General features: G+C 38.5%; 1 protein-coding gene across 7 annotated transcripts in view; it reads left to right on the top strand.

Annotated features, from left to right (window-relative positions):
• FSHR (follicle stimulating hormone receptor) overlaps window positions 1-22,666 on the top strand; it is a 187,661-nt gene that overhangs the window by 52,717 nt on the left and 112,278 nt on the right. For 5 of the 7 annotated variants that reach the window (XM_025260563.3, XM_025260561.3, XM_044925558.2 and 2 more), the window contains 1 exon segment: window positions 20,536-20,607. The exons of the other annotated variants lie outside the window; for them this stretch is intronic. In XM_025260563.3, the coding sequence (XP_025116348.2) occupies window positions 20,536-20,607 (72 nt within the window). 7 annotated transcript variants of the gene reach the window in all.

Raw genomic sequence — 22,666 nt, 5'->3', positions numbered from 1 at the left:
CTAAACTAGACAGAAGGAAATGAAACAGTAATATTCCTTATGAACACAGATGAAAAATCTTTGACAACATATAAACAAATGAAATCCAGCAACATATAATAAGAATTACACACAATGACCAAGTGGGGTTTATCCTAGAAATGCAAACCTTTTAATATTTGAAAATCAAGCAATGCAACATATAGACTGAAATTAAAAGATAAAAGAACCTGTGGTGGATTCGTTTTGATGTTTGGCAAAACTAATACAGTGTTTCAGGTTTAAAAATAAAATTAAATTAAAAAAAAAAGAACACATACAACAACCTTATATAAATTAATGTAGAAGAAGCATTTGAATACAATCTGATATTCACTCTTGGTAAAAACACCCAGCAAAGTTAGAATAGAAGAAAACTTACTAACTTGATCAAGAGCACCAAGAAAAACAGGTACCACATTATCATACTTAATCATGACAGATGAAAGACTTTTCCCCTAAGATCAGGAATAAAGCAAGAATGTCCACTTACCACTTGCATTCAACAAAGTACCGGAAACCTATCCAATGTAATATAGAAAGGAAGATAAATAAAAGGCATTCAGGTTGGAAAATAAGAAGTAAAATTGTTTCTAATGGTGACACATGCGTGTGTAATCATGTCCAACTCTTTGTGACCCCATGGACTCTAGCCCTCCAGACTTCTCTGTCCATGGGATTTCCCAGGCAAGAATACTGGAGTGGGTTGCCATTTCCTTCTTCAGGGGATATTCCCAACCCAGGGATCGAACTGTTGGGATATTCCCAACCCAGGATCTCTTATGTCTCCTGAATAACAGACATAAGGAGGGTTCTTTACCAGCTGAGGCAGTGGGGAAGCCCTATTAATAGATGATATAATTGTCTATTAGAAAGTCCATGCAATTTCAATGAAAAATGGTCCTAGAAGCAATAAGTGAATTTAGGAAAGTTACAAGATACAAGTAAAAATCATTCTTATATTTAAATTAACATTATTAATGAACTAATTAATGAACAATTAGAAAACAAAAATAAAATCCAATGCCATTTATAATCACTCAAAAATGAAATTCTTAGTTATAAACTTTATCAAATAAAGGATCTGTATCCTGATAGATACAAAACGCAGTTGAAAGAAACCAAAGAAAACCTAAAAAGATATACTCTGTTTTGTTCATCATTGGGGAAAGTAATATGGCTAAGATATCAATTCTCCCTAAACTGATCTGTAGATTAACACAATTTCAATCAAAATCACAGCAGGATTTTTGTAGATACAGATTAGTCAATTTTAAAATTTATATGAAAAGGCAAATGAATTAAAATAAAAACAATTCTAAAAAAGAATTCACATTATGAAGTTTCAAGACTTACTATCAGTTCAGTTCAGTTCAGTCACTCAGTCGTGTCCAACTCCTTGCAACCTCATGAACTGCAGCACGCCAGGCCTCCCTGTCCATCACCACCTCCCAGAGTTTACTCAAACTCACGTCCATTGAGTCAGTGATGCCATCCAACCATCTCATCCTCTATTGTCCCCTTCTCCTCCTGCCTTCAATTTTTCCCAGCATCAGGGTCTTTTCAAATGAGTCAGTTTTTCGCATCAGGTGGCCAAAGTATTGGAGTTTCAGCTTCAGCATCAGTCCTTCCAATGAATATCCAGGACTGATTTCCTTTAGGATGGACTGCTTGGATCTCCTTGAAGCCCAAGGGACTCTCAAGAGCTCTCCAACACCACAGTTCAAAAGCATCAGTTGTTTCATGCTCAGCTTTCTTTATAGTCCAACTCACATCCATACATGACCACTGGAAAAACCATAGCTTTGACTAGACGGACCTTTGTTGGCAAAGTAATGTCTCTGCTTTTTAATATGCTGTCTAGATTGGTCATAACTTTTCTTCTAAGGAGCAAATGTCTTTTAATTTCATGGCTGCAGTCACCATCTGCAGTGATCTTGGAGCCCAAGAAACTAAGTCTGTCACTGCCTCTACTGTTTCCCCATCTATTTGCCATGAAGTGATGGGACCGGATGCCATGATCTTCGTTTTCTGAATGTTAAGTTTCAAGCCAACTTTTTCACTCTCCTCTTTCACTTCATCAAGAGGCTCTTTAGTTCTTCACTTTCTGCCATAAGGGTGGTGTCATCTGTATATCTGAGGTTATTGATATTTCTCCCAGCAATCTCGATTCCAGCTTGTGCTTCATCTAGCCCAGCATTGCTCATGATGTACTCTGCATAGAAGTTAAATAAGCAGGGTGACAATATACAGTCTTGACAGATTCCTTTCCCGATTTGGAAGCAGTCTGTTGTTCCATGTCCAGTTCTAACTGTTGCTTCTTGACATGCATAAAGATTTCTCAGGAGGCAGGTCAGGTGGTCTGGTATTCCCATGTCTTTAAGGATTTTCCACAGTTTATTGTGATCCACACAGTCAAAGGCTTTGGCATAGTCAATAAAGCAGAAGTAGATATTTTTCTGGAACTCTATTGCTTTTTCGATGATCCAGCAGATAGATGTTGGCAATTTGATCTCTGGTTCCTCTGCCTTTTCTAAATCCAGCTTGAACATCTGGAAGTTCACGGTTCATGCACTGTTGAAGCCTGGCTTGGAGAATTTTGAGCATTACTTTACTAGTGTGTGAGATGAGTGCAATTGTGCGGTAGTTTGAGCATTCTTTGGCATTGCCTTTCTTTGGGATTGGAATGAAAACTGACCTTTTCCAGTCCTGTGGCCACTGCTGGGTTTTCCAAATTTGCTGGCATATTGAGTGCAGCACTTTCACAGCATCATCTTTTAGGATTTGAAATAGCTCAACTGGAATTCCATCACCTCTACTAGCTTTGTTCGTAGTGATGCTTCCTAAGGCCCACTTGACTTCACATTCCAGGATGTCTGGCTCTAGGTTGGTGATCACACCATCATGATTATCTGGGTCATGAAGATCTATTTTGTATAAGACTTACTATGAAACTGCAGTAATCAAGAAAGTACGGCACTGGCAAAGGGATAGACTCAGATCAATGTAACAGAATACAGAGTCTAGAAATCAACTCACACAATTAGGGCTGACTGATTTTTGAGAAAGGAGAAAAAGTAATTCAACAGCAAAAGGTTAACCTTTCTTAAACATATAGTTTTGGAGACTATGACAAAAAAAGAAGCTTGACCTAAACCTCACACAAAAATTAACCTGAAATCCAAAATGGATCGTAAATCTAAATGTAAAACATAAAATTAAAAAATTATTAGAAAACACTGGAGAAAATCTCTGTCACCTGGAGCTCAGCAGTGTTCTTAGATATAACATTAAAAGCATTACCCATAAAAGAAACAACTAATAAGCTGGACTTTATCAAAATGTTTGTGCTGCATAAGATATTATCAAGAGAATGAAAAAGAAACCACAGATTGGGAGAAAGTATTTGTAATTCACATCTCTAAGAAGGAACATGTATCCAGATTACCTTTTTAAAAAGGAAAACTCTTAGAACTCAACAGAAAGGAATCAACAGCAAAAAAGTCAGGGTACTTCACCAAAGAAGTACCTCCCACTGGTCAGAATGGCCATCATCATTGTGTGTGTGTGTGTGTGTGTGTGTGTGTGGTGGTTTTATTCCCAGTTTTTTAAGGAATCGTCATACCATCTTCATTTGTGGCTATGTCAATTTACATTCCCACCAGCAGGGCAAGAGCATCCCCTTTTCTCCACACCCTCTCCAGCATTTATTGTTTGTAGACTTTTTGATGATGGCCATTTTGACCACTGTGAGGTGATAGGCACTTCACCAAAGAAGATATAAGAATGTCAGATAAGCACATGAATAGATGCTCGACCTCAGTGGCCATTAAGAAAAAAAAAAATCTCAATGTGATAAAACCACACATCTATTAGAGCAGCTGAAAACAAAACTGACACTGCCGAGGGCTGACGAGGACGCAGCACACTGGGAGCTCTCACATGTAAGCAGTGAGACTGCACAATTGTAAAGCTGTTGTGCAAAACAATGTGGCAGTTTCTCAATGCACTGGAGGAGGCAATGGCAGCCCACTCCAGTGCTCTTGCCTGGAGAATCCCAGGGACAGGGGAGCCTGGTGGGCTGCCGTCTCTGGGGTCGCACAGGGTCGGACATGACTGAAGTGACTTAGCAGCAGCAGCAGCATAGTTAAATTTATATTTACCATATAACCCAGCAATTTCACTCAAAGATATTTATCCTAGAAAAGTGAAAATGTATATTCCTACAAAACCCTGAACATCAGTGTTTACAGTAGCTCTATTCCTGATTGCTCAAAAATGGCAACAACCCAAACGTCTTTTAGGTGAATGGGTAAACCAATTGTGGTATATATACAATGTGTGTGTGTGTGTGTGTGTGTGTGTATAATGTATAAATACATTATATATAAATTTATAAATACATTATATATAAATATATATGTGTATAAATACATTATATATACACACATATGCATATACATACACATACACAATGAAAAACCACTTAGTGACAAAAAGAAACAAACTACTGATAAAGAAAACAAAATAGATGAAGCTTAACTGAAATCACTGATGGAAAAAAAGCTAGTCTCAAAAGGTAATATACTGGGTAGTACCATTTATATAATAGTTGAGAAAGGCAAAAGTATAGCACCAGAACACATATCAGTGGTTACCAGGGTTTAAAGTGTTGGAAGGGTATCAGTGTGACTTCAAAGGGATAGCACAGGGAGTTATATGGCAATGGAACTGTTCTGCATCCTGAATGTGGTGGTAAGGGTTATATGAATCCATGCACCTGCTCTGCCACTCAGTCATGCCCCACTCCTGGCGACCCCATGGACTCTAGCCCTCCAGGCTCCTCTGTCCATGGGATTCTCCAGGCAAGAATACTGGAGTGGGTTGCCATTTCCTTCTCCAGGGCATCTTCCCGATCCAAAGATCGAACCTGAGTCTCCTACGTTGGCAGGTGGATTCTTTACCTCTGCACCCCCTGGGAAGCCCTATATGAATCTATCCATGTGTTAAAACTCTCGGAACTACACATATATGCTCAACCTGTACATTAGTTTGGGGAAAAAATTTTACTTGTCACACTGCAGTGAGAACTAAAAAGTGAGAGCATGTGGTAAACAGCCTTGAACAATGGCTGTACACAGTAAGTCTGCTCCAAATGTTAGTTCAGTCCCCCAATTTTTCTCCCTTTCAGCCAAGACTAAGCCCCTTTCCAGTGGTCAATGTCCCCATGAGCTAGAACTTGTGCACTTTTCACAGTTCAGAATTGAAAAAGTCTGGTGGAGATCGCATCCTACCAGCGGTGACCCAGCTCCTCACCACCATGTTTTAGCCTTTAGCTAGTGCAAAGACTCCGCTTAACAGGAACATTTATTTCTTAGATCAATGGGTGTTTTCAAAACAGGAAATGTCAAGAGTCAAGATAGAGATTTCATTCCTAGAGTAAAATGAAATATAGCCCATGTTCAGAAAATTGGAGACATGACCCTCTTTGTTAAATGTAAGGTATCAATATTATTACATTTTTGTTTTCAAACCTGCTAGTGTGTCACACACAGTTAATCTAGAAATGATCATTTATAGATTGTAACATTTTTAATGAAGGAAAGAGTCCTTGTATTTCTACTGACCATTGCTATTTTATTTCTACCAGTTAAGTACCATAGACAAATAATGCTTTGCTTGTACTACAATGTAGGAACTATCTATTCAGGATCGCTCTGTGCTAGCAGTTAGTATCAAGAGAAGAATAATGTGGGCTTAATGCTTGTTTTATGTTCTTCTGATGCAAAGCAGAAGTATTTATCTTGATTTTTGGCAAAATCTCTGGTCCATATTCAAAAGAAACAATGCCAAATAATGCTTTCTTCTTATCCTCACAGAGGAAATTAAATTTTTCAGGGAATCTTTCTCTCTGTCAAAATACATGTTGCTCTTAAGGATTAGGTACAGATATCATCAGATTATTGCCTTAAAGATTAAACAAATCAGCCTTTAAAATCCTGTAATAAATAACATACTTATCCAAGGAGTGATTTTTGATCCAGTTTTGCATTCTGAGCACTGTCTTACTTGCTTTACTCCAAATCTATTTTAGATAGTTGTATGCATTTGTTCTTGTCTCTAACAGGGTTCATTTGAACATTTGATATTTGCATTTTACATAGTCAGTAAAAGATAATTATTCAATGCATATGCTTTCTGATTAAATGTGTGAAACTCCTAAATAGAAGACGGAAATTAGTTTTAAGTGCATTATGAAAGACTTGAATTTATCTTTGGTTCATGGTGCAGCAATGAGGTTTTTTTGTTGCTGTTCTTGTGGTTTCATCTTCAGTGATTGTCACAGTCAAGTGGCACCCATAGATTCCAGAAGGAAGTTTATCCCTATTTAATCCTCCTATACCTGAACAGAAGTCGCCCCAAACTGACCTTTATGTGACAGTCGTCTTTCATTATTGCATCTTGAGCTGAATGTTGTCAATAAAAAATCACAGTTAAACCATGTTGACATTAACCAAGGGGACTGAAAGAGACGCTTTAGAGGCATAATATATTTGCCATTTTATCAGATGCTGTCTGAGACCCTGGTGAGTCATTAAAGTGGAATTCTGTTTATTCACACTGACAGAGTAAGAGTAGTCCTGAATTCTATCTAGACTAAGACCCTGAATTCTATTCCAAACCCAATTCTCAATTATTATAATTCTTTGATAATTCAAAACCAATTCTGAATTATTAATAATAATTTAATAAGACTGACCTTCAGGGGAATTTCTGGTAACATCTCTCCTTTCACCTTCTTGAGGCATCTTTGTGTTTTCCCAAATTTCCAGCACAATCTCAAATGACTGATGGTCCCACCTCCCCTTTGAATTAATTTACTTGGTACTGCTTTTTAAAGGGACATCTAAGTTCCTGATATATTTTATCCTCATTCATTCCACTTGCCCCCATGAAAATCTTACTAGCTCTCATTCCAATCTCTTATCCCTCTGATTATATGTGTGTATGTGTGTGTGTGTGTGTGTGTGTGTGTGTGTGTGTGTATGAATTTACATGTACATATGTGAGCATGGGCTTTGGGGACCAGACTGAGTTTGAAAATCAGATCTGCCACTGTCCTTGATCAAGTTACTACACCACTCTTAACTCAATGCTCTCATCTATAAATGGACACAAATAGTAGTTACTTACTTCATAAGGCGGTTTTGAAGATTATATTAGATAATACAGTTGAAGCATTTAGCATAGTGCCTGACACAGCAGGCACTAAAAATTGTCATTGTCATCATCACCATACACTCTGTACTATAATTATTAGATTATATATATCACAATAGAATTAAAATCGGTAAGGCAATAAATGTATCTTGCTTACCATTGATTTTCCCAGAAATTTAATGTGTGTTATGTAGTAGTTGATCAATAAAAAATTTATAAATCAATAACTGTATATGGTGGGCTTCCCTGGTAGCTCAGATGGTAAAGAACTCACCTGCAATGCAGGAGACCTGGATTTGATCCCTGGGCTGGAAAGATCCCCTGGAGGAGGGCATGGCAACCCACTCCAGTATTCTTGCCTGAAAAATCCCCACGGACAGAGGAGTCTGGCGGGCTACAGTCCATAGGGTTGCAAAGAGTTGGACATGACTGAGCAACTAAGCACAGCATTGCACAACTTTGTGAAAATCTTCCCCATCATGCCAACTCCTTAACTACTGATCAAGGCAGCTTGCTGCTGGTTCTTTTTGTTTTCCCTCTAAAGCAAGAGTTCTCAGTCTTCACTATGCCTGAGAATCACCTGGGGAACTTTTATAGTAAGGATGCCTGGTTGCACCTGCCCCCTCCCCACAACATGGGTGTGGCTCAGGCACTTGTAGTACGTAAAAAACAACAACAAAAACAGCCTTAAGTGATTCTCATATGCACCCAAGGTTGAGAACCTTTGGATTCTAAAACATTCAAACCCATTCAGACTAGCTTTTCAAGAACCAGAAATCCCAAACACAAAGCCTTAAGACACAAGACAGGAGAACAGACCAGCATGAATGAAATCTGACCAACCATGTCAGCCATCACTCAACTGTAGCCAATTATACTTTTGTGGGAATGGAGCCCAGTGTTGCAAGATCTTCTAAGTCTTCTAGCGAAGCCACAGATCTGCAGTTTTAGATGAACTTTCACAATGTGAAGGAAGAGCTGGCAACCAATTCAAACTTCTTTAAAATACTGTGTGGGCTGAACAAAACATGTCTTGTGCTGGATTCCGTTCATGGGCCAATAATTTGCAGTTTTTACTTTCTACCAACTGCTCTCCCATATCCTAAGAAACCCTTTCTATATTCTTCACCAAGTCTGTGTTAAATTCCTAGAAAGTTAAATTCCTTTTTCATCATTCATGAAATGATGAATGATGAAAATGATGTGTGCTCCAAGTATTATTTTGAACAAAACTGATTGGTATGATTGGCATAATTTTAAAGGGCAAACAATTCTGTGATTTAAAGTATGAGATGCTCAAATCCCTAAAACTTAAGAGTAACTGGCATCATAAACAATATCCCCCATCTACTAACATGCATTAATATGGGAAATATGCAAAGCTCTGCTGAGATGAGGCCCTTTGGAATACAGACAAGTGGCATGGTTCCTGTTCTATGGCACCATTCCATATACTTAGGGAGACTAAGACACACACCCATGGGATTTTAACACATATACAACACAAGCCATGTGGGGGCCTGGGTAGTTTGAGTTTCTATGCAGGAAGTAGAACATGTCTCTGAAAGGCAAGTGGAGGCGGAATGTGGAATGCCTCAAATGGATGAAAAATGAGTTAAGATTCCTAGAGGGGCTAGTGAGCAATTGAAGGGGCTTTGAGTGCCTTTAATCTTTGTTGACTTTTTTTTTCTTTTGTTTTGTCTTGTTTTTCAGTAGAAGAGTATCCAGAGCAGTGTTCAGAGGAACACACTGGTCTTAGATGAGATAGATTGGACAGTGGAGACCAGAGGAGGAAATTCTGTTAGAAGGTCACAGTCAAGGCTGCAGACATGAGTGGATGAGGCTCTGGGCTGAGTGGTGCCAGAGGGATGGGAAGGAAAGGGCAGGTTCAAGTGATTTTAACCTTGACCTGATAAAAAGGAGGGCTAGCTATCATTCAGTAATCCCCTACAATGGGCTTTATCCTGTGATGAACGCTTAACGTAAAGTGATTCCTTTTGCTTTACACAGAATATGACTGAAATAGGAGAGCATTTGAAGAGGATTCCGCTATATAACCACAGTGTGAAATCTATCTTCTAGGGCTTTAGAGATCATTGGGCCCAACTCCCTCACTTTATTGATTGGAGTTGACTTTTCTCAGTTATTTGCATACTTTGTAGCACAGCCAGAATAGAACCCAGATTTCTAACTTTTATCCTTAGCGATCTTTTCTTTTCATCATGTTGCTTCTTCATCCTGAGCTCTAATATAAATGAGTTATCAATCAAGCATTAGATTCAGGTAAAAGATGATAAAAGTGAACAGCTGAAAAAATGAAAGCGAACAGGTGATAAAATGTGGTGTAGAGTGTAATTTCAAAGCCACTTGGTGCAAATAAGGGGTTGGGTGGGGGGTGAGTCAGGAAAAGAAGTCTCTGCAACCTTGATGTAAAGGTTATACAAGGGAGGAGATAAAGTCAGCAATGATATACAGTTAGCAGGAAAGCCTCATCCTCTTTATCAGTCCAGCACAGATGCTGAGATAAGGGGACATAAATGGAAATAAAAGGAAAGCAGATTCAAAACAGCTATTAGAAATTCCTGTTCACTGGAAGATGATAAAAGTGAAGAATCACCACTCTCAGAGGTTGATGATGGGAAATATCTGAGACCTGGTGGACAGTGAGGTGTCACTGGAGTTGGGTTTGGAGTGGCACCCACCCCGTGAGTGTCTATCCTACAACTATACTTTCTCTCCCAAAGAAAACATCCTGGTTTTGTGAGTTGACACAATGGCACATGGCAGTGTCTACATGAGACAGGTTGAGTTCAGTTTAGTCACTCAGTCAAGTCTGACTCTTTGTGACTCCATGGCCTACAGCACGCTGGGCTTCCCTGTCCATCACCAATGCCCGGAGATTGCTCAAGCTCATGTCCATCAAGTCGGTGATGCCATCCAACCATCTCATCCTCGGTCATCCCCTCTCCTCCTGCCTTCAGTCTTTCCCAGCATCAGGGTCTTTTCTAATGAGTCTCTTCACATCCAGTAGCCAAAGTATTGGAATTTCACCTTCAGCATCAGTCCTTCCAATGAATATTCAGAACTGATTTCCTTTAGTTTTGACTGGTTGGATCTCCTTGCAGTCCAAGGGACTCTCAAGAGTCTTCTCCAACACCATGGTTCAAAAGCATCAATTCTTTGGTGCTCAGCTTTCTTTATAGTCCAACTCTCACATCCATACATGACTACTGGAAAAATCATAGCTTTAATTAGATGGACCTTGAGATGGATTATCTGGAAGTTAAACTGAATAGAAGGTCAATGGGAACTGAACATCTGGGCAAGCGCACTTTGCCTCCTTTAGCCAGCCTTTTGGCTAATATGCAGATAATCGCCGTGGCTGGGGCTCTGATTTGCAAATTTTTCTTCTATCTCAAACTACACCAAAAGGAAAAGCCAAATTATCCTCTCTGTCCTAAATTGCTCACTGTCAGCTTGTGCAGTGAGAACTAAATAACGGGGGAGAAAACAGGAACAAGAATGTTTTATATTCCTTCTCCCATTTAAGCTCAGAATACATTTCTCTCATGGATAAAGGTCTACAGAGAAAGATTTGGGGAAGACACAGAAACCATAACATACTGATCAGAATGGATTCAGTAGGGTACAACAAGAAGGACCTCTCTTCTTTACTGCCACTGCCAGGCAAACCTGCTCCACTGACTTGTCTTCCCCATCCCAGATGAAATTCAGGGCAGGTGCCATAGCTGTGGTACTCTCATAAATGTCATGCAAGTCCAGTGTCGACTGTTATTCAAGGTCCCCTCTTTCATCCTATTTAAAGCCTCCCTATTCCACTGCTCAGAGTAGTTCTGTGGGAGCAGTTCCTTCCTCCTACTGGCTTCTGGAAGTCCACTCCAGACAGGTTTTCTTTTGGGGTCTGGTCACTCTTCAGGCAAGTCCATTCTTTTCAGGATAAGAGGCCAGTTCCTTTTGGCTGGGTACAGGCCTAGCTTCTGGGAAACCCACACCTTTGTCACACCTCTCTCCCAAAGCAGCTGGCCATTTCTCACCTTTAGAGGCCAGACTTTAGTCATAAGCCAGGCTCTATATCACCCAGATGTGCAGGAAATGAGAGACAAACTCCTTAATTAGTTCTCCTAATACCTCCCACATTTGGCTAAAGGTGAAGAACAAGCATCTCCTGCACACCAGGAAAGAAAAGTACAAAGAACACTGACACCTCTATCCCAAGAAACCTCCATGACAGCCTTTGCAATCCCAATGAATAGTTGGCATTTTCACACACAGCCTGAAGGTGGGTAAAGGGCTAAAGCCAGCTGAACCAATTTCTCTGTATTTTACAGAACATCTCACATTACACATGATATAGCACCCCACATCTAGGCAGTTAAGACATGCCAGGATGTGGAGAATTTTTTTTTTTTTTTAAGTCCAGTTATATAAGGAAGCCAGCTCTTCCTACCTTCCCACCTCTTCCTTCCTGCTATTCACTGCCCACTGGTTTCATGACTCATGTGGTAAAGTGAAAAATACACCCAATTAGATGCCCAAATGATTTTGCCAGTGAGATAGTCATCTCCTGGGTCATGGTAAAGAGCCAAATCAAGTTAGCTATACTCTTTTTTTTTTTTTTTTCCAGATTATTTCCTCATTTAATTCAATCCATCCCCTTGGATAGTTTTCCTAAACACATTCCCAGAAAGTTAATTAGGGTAGCAGTCTGACCTAAAGACTGTGAAACACAAAAACTCTTGGCATTTCAAGGTTAGGATGATGATCAATTTCTTTTTGTATACCCTGTGCCAAGCTGTTCTCACTTTAATTTTTTAAACTCATGTGAAATTCAAAGAACACAGAGAGCAGTGTCATTTACACCTTGGGCTATCATAAAAAGGCAGCTTCCTCAAAAAGAATATTGGCTGTTTTCCAAACTGCCAGAAAGCTTTTTATGGGCTCTTTTAAACTATTCTCCTTTAATCCACAAAGAGGAATTAAATTTGGCCAAGGGTGAATCGACCACCCAAGAAATTGTTTCTAACAGAGACAGTTCAAGGGAATCCTAAAGCTTCCCCATTTCAGAAAAGTAAAAAATGAAAATAAACCCCACCCATCCCATTTATCATGGAAGAGACATGAAATAACTTGCAATACAGTGAAGAAAATTTTCTTTTTGGAGTCATATTGATGAATTGTATATCTTTACAGAAATTGTTCAGGCAACTTTATGCCCCCTTACAGAGTGTGAAAGTTGCCATCTGACATGAAGGGTATGATGATATTTTTAAATAGCTCTCTCTGTTTAAAAACAGGTGTAAATAAATGATGCTGGGGATATGGCCTGGTGAGAATTTTAATCTTGAAAAACTAATTATGAAATATTTCAAGTATGAAGCATAAAAAATGATTTCATAAACACTCATAAAGTACCACTCAGCTTTCCCAAATCTTAACATTTGGTCAAAATGGTTCAGATCTTTTTGAAAAACACAAAATACTTTAGAGTTGTGTTTCACTCCTTTTCCTTGTCACAGAGGTAAACATGGTGCCGATTTTGGTGTTGTCATTCTCAGAAGTTTCCTTTTGATAAATCTGTATGCATCTCTAAACATATTTTGAAATATGGACCTTATTATTATTCAAATATGGTGACAATATGAGCCGCTCAGTCGTGTCTCTTAGAGACCCCATGGGCCATCAGGCTCCTCTGTCCATGGAATTCTCCAGGCAAGAATACTGGAGTGAGTTGCCATTGCCTCCTCTAGGGGATCTTCCCAACCCAGGGATTGAACCTGGGTCTCCTGCATTGCAGGCAGATTCTTTATCGTCTGAACCACCAGGGAAGCCATGGGTCTTATTATTATTCGAGTATGGTGAAGCCATGTTATATTCACAATTCCCAAGAGAAAGGGGGCCTGTGAGGAAGCACCAGGGTTTGTCATGTGACAAATGGAGCTGGGGGAAAATAGGCAAGAGCTATTGTGGCTCCCAAGGGGAAAAAAAAAACGGGGTAAATAGGTTTAGGATTGGCTAGTTTCAACAACTTCAGGGGACTCTGCAGTGTAGGAGCTTCCCTAGGATGATTAGGGTAGAGAAACAGAGGCTTAGAGTGTAAGGGCCCCTAAAAGGAAGTGGTGTGTGTTGGGGGTGGGGTGGGGCAAGGGGGTGGATTAGTTGGTTTGCATTAAGAAACACACACTCTGAGGCCAGTAGTTTGCTGTCTCTAGGAATTAGCCCTGGGAGCAGCAGTCCTCCAGAATCAACAAACCACAAGTTCTCAAAACACCAAAAATACAGAATGAAAAAAACACGATTCATACAAAACAATAAACGGGTTTATTTTGCATGTTGTTAACCTTTATGAAAATCATATCATACTGTACATATTGCACATATAATTCACTTTTTTCCTCAACATTCTGCTTTCGGAATTCATCCAGATTTTTTAATGCAGCTCCAGCTAGTTTGTTCCTTTTCACTGCTTTGTAATTTGGCTTTGCATCGGTATATCACAATTGATTATCATATATTCATTCTCTTGTTTATGAGCATTTGTCTCCAGTTTTATTTATTTTTTTTTTTTTAACAAATGATGTTGCAGTGGTTAATCTTTTACCCGTCTCCAAGTGCATATGTGGCCAGGAGATGAAATAAGTGGATCCAAAGGCATTTGTTTCTTTGACTTTAATACATTTTGCCTAGTGGCTACTGAAAATACTGGTAGCAAATTACCCTTCCAGCAAGAGTGTAGAAAATGTCCTAATATTCCACTGCCTCACTAGCACTGCTGCTGTGAAGTAGTGCTTACAGCGTTTGGCAATATGATGGTATTTAAAGGCATCTGATTATTGTTTAAATTTGCATTTTCTCAATCACTAGTGAAGTTGAGCATCTCTTATATGAATTGCCTGTTCTTATCTTTTGCCAATTTTTCTATTGGGTTGTTTGTATTTTTCTCATTATTTTGTCAAGTTCTTTGTATTTTGGATGCTAACCCTTGTTAGTTGTATGTGTTGCAAATATCTTTTCCCAGTCTGTTTCCCCATTTTATCTTTGTTTTTGAGAAATTTTAAGTTTACTATAGTCAAATCTATTAGCTTTACAATTTTGGTGTACAATTTTCATATCTTTTTTTTTTTTTTAGTTTTTCTTTTTAGTTTTTTTTTTTTTTATTTTATTTTTAAACTTTACATAATTGTATTAGTTTTGCCAAATATCCAAATGAATCCGCCACAGGTATACATGTGTTCCCCATCCTGAACCCTCCTCCCTCCTCCCTCCCCATTCCATCCCTCTGGGTCCTCCCAGTGCACCAGCCCCAAGCATCCAGTATCGTGCATCGAACCTGGACTGGCAACTCGTTTCATACATGATATTTTACATGTTTCAATGCCATTCTCCAAAATCTTCCCACCTTCTCCCTCTGCAACACAGTCCATAAGACTGTTCTATACATCAGTGTCTCTTTTGCTGTCTCGTACACAGGGTTATTGTTACCATCTTTCTAAATTCCATATATATGCATTAGTATACTGTATTGGTGTTTTTCTTTCTGGCTTACTTCACTCTGTATAATAGGCTCCAGTTTCATCCACCTCATTAGAACTGATTCAAATGTATTCTTATTAATGGCTGAGTAATACTCCATTGTGTATATGTACCATAGCTTTCTTATCCATTCATCTGCTGATGGACATCTAGGTTGCTTCCATGTCCTGGCTATTATAAACAGTGCTGCGATGAACATTGGGGTACACGTGTCTCTTTCCCTTCTGGTTTCCTCAGTGTGTATGCCCAGCAGTGGGATTGCTGGATCATAAGGCAGTTCTATTTCCAGTTTTGTAAGGAGTCTCCACACTGTTCTCCATAGTGGCTGTACTAGTTTACATTCCCACCAACAGTGTAAGAGGGCTCCCTTTTCTCCACACCCTCTCCAGCATTTATTACTTGTAGACTTTTGGATCGCAGCCATTCTGACTGGCGTGAAATGGTACCTCATAGTGGTTTTGATTTGCATTTCTCTGATAAGGAGTGATGTTGAGCATCTTTTCATGTGTTTGTTAGCCATCTGTATGTCTTCTTTGGAGAAATGTCTATTTAGTTCTTTGGCCCATTTTTTGATTGGGTCATTTATTTTTCTGGAGTTGAGCTGTAGGAGTTGCTTGTATATTCTCGAGATTAGTTGTTTGTCAGTTGCTTCATTTGCTATTATCTTCTCCCATTCTGAAGGCTGTCTTTTCACCTTGCTAATAGTTTCCTTTGATGTGCAGAAGCTTTTAAGGTTAATTAGGTCCCATTTGTTTATTTTTGCTTTTATTTCCAATATTCTGGGAGGTGGGTCATAGAGGATCCTGCTGTGATGTATGTCAGAGAGTGTTTTGCCTATGTTCTCCTCTAGGAGTTTTATAGTTTCTGGTCTTACGTTGAGATCTTTAATCCATTTTGAGTTTATTTTTGTGTATGGTGTTAGAAAGTGTTCTAGTTTCATTCTTTTACAAGTGGTTGACCAGATTTCCCAGCACCACTTGTTAAAGAGATTGTCTTTAATCCATTGTATATTCTTGCCTCCTTTGTCAAAGATAAGGTGTCCATATGTGCGTGGATTTATCTCTGGGCTTTCTATTTTATTCCATTGATCTATATTTCTGTCTTTGTGCCAGTACCATACTGTCTTGATAACTGTGGCTTTGTAGTAGAGCCTGAAGTCAGGTAGGTTGATTGTTACACTTCATTTAAAAGTTTTTAAGTATTGATTTTTCCCATTTAGATTTTTAATAAACCTGGAATTGAGATATTAATATGATGATAAAGATTTTATTTTTATCCACAAGGATAATCAATAGTTTACACATTTATTGATTAATCCACATCTTCCTCCATAGATTTTTAATGCTACTCTCTCACATGTCATTTTCTTTTGTTTAATTGTCTATTCTATATTTGTTTTCTTTTCCACTGGTCTACTATTTAATCTCTGTCAATACCACAGCATTTTAATCACTATAGTTTTATAAAAATCATATCACCTATTATGCCAATTCTCCCAATCTTGTTTTACTTCTTCAAAATTGTTTTGGCTATTCTTCAAACTGCTCTTCCATATGAATATTAACCAGCTAGTCAATTTCCATTCACATGTATCAAAAGAAACAACAAAAACTATTATGTCTTATATGGGTCTTGCATTTCTGTGTTAATGTGGATTAAAACTGATATTTTTACAACAGTGTGATTTCCCTTAAACATAAGTTTTATGGCCATTGATAGCGATATACTTTAAAATAATATAAGAATGAAAATTAAGTGTGTTAATTATACAGTCTGCTACTCAACTAGACTTTCTTATTAGTTCTACTACTGACCTCTTAGGTTAGAGTTTGCTTTATAGACAATTATGTTATCTATAGACAATGACAGTTTTTCATCAATAATCTTTTATATTACTGTATAGGCTAGAGTGCCTAGTGCAATACTGAGTGGAAGATGCAACAGCAGGCATCCTTGTCTCATTTCTAATTGTAAAAGGAATACATTTCATCACTGGGTATGATGTATTTATTGTAGTGGTAGATAGATTTTACTCCTTATCAGATTAAGAATATTCTTCCTTTTTCTTGTGTGTCAAAATGTTTATCATAAATGGACTTGGTCAGTATTTTTTTTAGTGTTCCTTATTAAATAGGTGAGCTTTCCAACCATTTAAACCTACCTAGTCAATAAGGTGGAGAAGGCAATGGCACCCCACTCCAGGACTCTTGCCTGGAAAATCCTGTGGACAGAGGAGCCTGGTGGGCTGCAGTCCATGGGGTCACTAAGAGTCGGGCACAACTGAGCGACTTCACTTTCACTTTTCACTTTCATGCATTGGAGAAGGAAATGGCAACCCACTCCAGTGTTTTTGTCTGGAGAATCCCAGGGATGGGGGAGCCTGGTGGGCTGCCATCTATGGGGTCACACAGAGTCGGACACAACTGAAGCGACTTAGCAGTCAATAAGGACTACTAATTTCTTTGTTCACTATTCCTTCTTGTTTTTGAGCCTTCCTACTGGATTAAATTATTTTCTAAGGGAATTTTTTTGCTAAAACTTTGTTAAGGGTGAATTAAACTTTTCTAAAAGTCTTTTTATTTTACCCCCACATTTGAATGACTACTTCTGGGAATGGGACTCTAAACTGGCAGTTATTTTCTCTAATAATTTTGAAGATATTTTTACCAAGCTTTCTAATTGTATTTTTTTTTCCTTTGAAAATAATGACATTTTTTCTTCTGTTTGCATTTTTAAAAAATTCTTTTTTGGCTCTACAGTTTTAATTCACAGGTATCTGACAATGGATTTATCTGTTTCCCTTCCTGAGACTTGTTGAGGTTTCTGAATCTGAGCATTTATGTCTTTCATAAATTATGGAAATGCTCCAGATGTTATTTCATTGAAAATTGATGTTCTCCACTTTCTTTCTATAAAGCACATATGATAGACAGGTAGATAGATAGGCAGGTAGATGGACAATGACACACATAAATAAATCTTTGCATTCCAACTTCCATATTTCATCTCATGGGATCAAAACACAAATGCTTTGTCTACCAAGTCCAGATACCCCTCTCCCAACTCCTTTCCTTTATCCCCTCCTTCCCATGACACCCCCAGGATACACTGACTTCAATTTACCTTCTTAAAATTCTCTTTGTATTCATGACTCCAGTTTCCATCTGGTATTCAGTTATTTTACTCTAGGTCCCTAGACATTTCTTATACTTTTTTATAAGCTCAGCTATGCAACTGAAACAATATTGGCTATGTTTTACATAAGACTTCTGGGTGATCTTTAGTGGATCTAATTTATAGCCTTTCAGGAGATGGAAGACTTTAAATCTTCAATAAGATTTAATTTTATTAATTAGTTTGAACCACTTAATACAGGAATTAGACATTGAAAATTTTAGAATATGTGCTTGATACTAAAGTTGAATCAAAAAGAACTATCTAGTTGACTCATTATCAAGTAAAGTCAATTATACAAGATTCCACTCTTTGCATGTCTTACTAACTAGTATTTACCTTAGTATTTCAACTCCCTTGAAGTTTTAGAATAAATACTTTAAGGCAATTTTATTCTTTGCTTTTACCAGTTTGTTTTCATAATTTTTCTGTCTTGTAATAAATAGGAACAAAAGGAATTTGTCTATTTTAACTAAGATTAAGTGAGTACATTAAGAGAATATGAACTGACCTTGCTTCTTTTTAGATGAGCATTCAATAAGTTACATTGTTCCAGAACCATTACACTCAACCCTAAATTAGATCAAATACTCTCATAGAGACTATGCTTTTAGCATAATATGATCTGATAGTTTTGAGACCCAGGCTCAAGCTCACACACTCCTTCCAACCTCCCTCATATTTATTTATTTATGTACTATGGGAGTTTTACATTTTAATTCTTGTATAACATTTATAGTTGTTACATCAACTGTATCCCACATCTGTTTTCTTGTGATTCCAAAGCTTCTATTTTTTGCCTTCCCATGTATATAAAATCCTCCAGAGCAAGATCAGTACACAGAATTCTCTCTCATGATTCCTCACCCTGGAACTGGTGAGGACATGGCAACGAAAGGGAAACAAACAAACAAAGTGGAAGAAAAGAACTGCTTGCCTGAACAATAACTTTCTGAAATAGGAATTTCACTAATATCAATTTAAAAAAATAGGAGACTAATGTAAAGGAGGTTTGTGAAACTATTCAAGTCCACACTGAATTCCCACTAACAGACTGCCTTTCAGAAGGAAGGATTATAGTAGGGGGAAAACCAAATCCCTATTAACCAATTGCAAAGCAAGGAAAGAGAGGGAGCAGAAACAGTATTCCTGTTATAGATTCCCAAAGAGTCACTTGTAATTCTACCCTCAAACCTAGAACTCTCAGACTTCAATAGCCATTCAAGAAACATTTTTCTGAATATGTGTCATACACCATTCACTGTTCCAGGCATTTGGTATACAGCAGTAGGCAAATCAGACAAAAATCCCTGCCTTCACAGAGCCTGCATTCTAGTTTGGGGTAAAAGATAAGTAAGTATATTAATATATAAGTAGATAAATAAATAGAAGATTAAACATATCAGAAGTACTATGAAGAAAGCTAAGGCTAATGGTCTAAGTTAGGGAGGCTGTCATTTTAAATAGGGTACTTAGGGAAAGCTTTACTGAGAAAGTGACATTTGGGCAAGCAGCTGGCTGAGGGAGCAAGCCAGAAAAATATGAGAGAATTCTCCAGGAAAAGAGAACTGCAAATGCAGAAATATTAGGAAAGAAGGAACCTGGCCTGTACAAAGAATAGTAAGAGATTACTGTGAAGAGAATGAAATAATCGTGGTGTGAGGTGTCAAAATTGAAGTTAGAGGATCTATGGGAAAGGAGAGTGGGAAGATCCTGTAGGATCCTGAAGGCCATTATATACTATCTATTTTTTTTTTTTCTCCTAAGATGAGAAGCCATTGGAAAGAATATTGAGGCAAGCATGAGACAAATTTTTCCAGCAGAAGGAAATGGCAAAAGCTGAAGATGGATGAGGTTAAGATTTTTCTAAGATGGGAGAAATTAAGGCATGTTAGTATACTGATGGGCAGGATCCAATAAAGAAGAAAAAGTAGGTGAATGAAATGTATGAAAGAAGGGGGAAACTGCTGTAGTGGCTACCTTCACAAGGCAAGAAGAAAGATATGATGCGGATCAGAGGAGCTGTGTTTTAGTCAGGACCCTGGACAGCTCACCCATAGTAACAGGAAGTGGGCCAGGGTGTATAATAAGCCTAAGTGCCAGTGAGAGGTTAACTGGGAGCCATGTGAGAGCATGAAGACATTCTCTTCTGCTGGTTTCATTTTTTTCTGAAGAAAAGTCAGCTGAGGACAACAGGGAGGAGGTATTGAAGTTGGAATAGAGAAAAAGAAGGAGACTCACATAGGGCTAGTGGAGGCAACATGGAGTAGTGATGAATAGAAGGCTCATATCCTAACTCTGCCACATATTAGCCATCTGACCCTGGGTAAGTTTTTTAACCCTCCCTAAACCTCAGTCTCCTCTTATGCAAAAGAGGGATAACAATAGTGCCCATATCACTGCTTTGTGATATGGGTGAAAAGAGTTCATGAGGAAGCAATTATAACCACTACCAAATGGCAAGCACATAATATGCATTAGCTGTTTGTTATCTGCTCTTATACCTTAGGCACTCGATGACTAGTCAATGAATGGATAGGTTGTGATATTTTATGTCCACTCTCTTTTCAGGAGGTTTGTTCTCACCAAGCTTCGAGTCATCCCAAAAGGAGCCTTTTCAGGATTTGGAGACCTGGAGAAAATGTATGTACCCGAGGAGTGTGGGGGTGCTTTGAATGGCTATAGGCAGCAACCTCAGATCACATCTAGCATGATTCTTTATGCTTAGGAACTAGAATGACACACCAAGCAAAGGTTTTGCACCTAGTCCAATTGAGTTTCCTTTCCATATTTCCTACACTTGTGGAATCTTTCAGCATGTGGCCACTGAAATAGGCGTAAGTTCAATCCAAAAAATTCTCACTTTTTTGGTGCAAAATTTGGCTTCCCTGGTGGCTCAGATGGTAAAAAATCTGCCTGCAATGCAGGAGACATGGGTTTGATCCCTGGGTCAGAAAAGATCCCCTGGAGAAGAGAATGGCATCCACTTTAGTGGATTCTTACCTGGAGAATCCCATGGACAGAGGAGCTTGGCAGGCTACAGTCCATGGGGTTGCAAAGAGTCAGACTGGGCTACTAACACCTTCACTTTCTTTCTTTTGTTCCCAAAGTACCTGTGAGTGGAATTTTTATAAACCAAAGCCTATTTTCTCTGCTGACATTCATTATTTTTAAAGAAACTCTCTATTATTACTGATTAACTTTTAATTAACAGCAGGGACTACCATTTGGGCTTTAGAGATTTTGTGGACTTCTTGTCCCTAAGCCATGCTGACAAGTGGTAAATGACAGATAAACATTCAGAAGTATTGGGAAAGTTTAGAGCACTGAAGACGATTTCCTTTGAAAAGAGAAGACTTTGTTAATGTAAATATTTGTGGGTTTTTTTTTTAAGATCTTCAACATTTGAGTTTTATTGGACTAGCTTAATGTATGGGTCTCCTCAAATAAGCTTTTATCAAACTGGGGTACAAAGTAACAACAAAAGAAAAAGCAGCAAATTCTTTCATGCTTACGGTAACCCACTCTGCTTTTGAAGGTATTTGATCCCATCCCCCAGGCTTTAAGAAATGGAAAAAGTATTTTTCACCATAGTAGCAGCCAGAATGGAGAAGGCAATGGCACCCCACTCCAGTACTCTTGCCTGGAAAGTCCCGTGGACGGAGGAGCCTGGTAGGCTGCAGTCCATGGGGTCTCTGGGAATCAGACACGACTGAGTGACTTCACTTTCACTTTTCACTTTCATGCATTGGAGAAGGAAATGGCAACCCACTCCAGTGTTCCTGCCTGGAGAATCCCAGGGATGGGGGAGCCTGGTGGGCTGCCATCTATGGGGTCACACAGAGTCAGACACGACTGAAGTGACTTAGCAGCAGCCAGAATCCAGAACTTAAGTGCCAGTAAGTACACCAATAGATTAGATGGATTACACAGAAGGGAACATTTTTTTCATTATAAGAATAAGTAATACCCCTCCCTCAGTTATATATGTTTTTCCTTCTTTAAGCCAGTAAATTTTTATCTTGATTCTTTCACCTGCCTTTTATTTTTTTTTTTAATTTTATTTTATTTTTAAACTTTACATAACTGTATCACCTGCCTTTTAGAAAGAACACTTGCCCAGGTCTGAGGAAGTGAGAAAGAAATCCATTAATGAAAGAAACACAAAGCAGAGAGAGTAGCAACGTATTTCAGTGGTTAAGTCACTTGCTTAGAAGAGGTTGGTCAGAATCCTATGTTTGAGTGTTAGTTTTAATATAAACTTAACTGTGTCACTTTGATTAAATCAGTTTATCTCTGAGAGCTGTGGTTTCCTCATCTGTATATCAAGGGAGGCGTTTCTATAGTGTGGGATGGCTTATGTGATCTATATGCAAGCGTCTTCCTATTGGATGGGAGCCCAGTTTAAGACTTGTGGTCTTCAGGGTTTACCTTCTTGAAGACATTTAGCACACACAGGAATTGCAAGATGGGGCACTCATCTGAGCAAAGTTCACCAAGGAAAACAGGAAAGGAATAGTGTAGGAGAGTTTTTGGCTCAACGTGTATTCCTGGATGGATCAGCCATTACCCTGCCTGGAATTAACAGAGATTTGATGATGATTGGGTAGGTCTTGGCCCTTCAACCAGTCTGTAAAATTGCATAGAAATCATTCTAAAGACAGCAATACCAGGTACAAAATATTCACTTTTAATATAATTA

This window comes from Bubalus bubalis, chromosome 12 (assembly GCF_019923935.1).
Source record: "Bubalus bubalis isolate 160015118507 breed Murrah chromosome 12, NDDB_SH_1, whole genome shotgun sequence".
Classification (NCBI taxonomy): domain Eukaryota; kingdom Metazoa; phylum Chordata; class Mammalia; order Artiodactyla; family Bovidae; genus Bubalus; species Bubalus bubalis.
The sequence above is the reverse complement of the archived record's forward strand: the minus strand, read 5'-3'. Positions and strand labels throughout refer to the sequence as shown.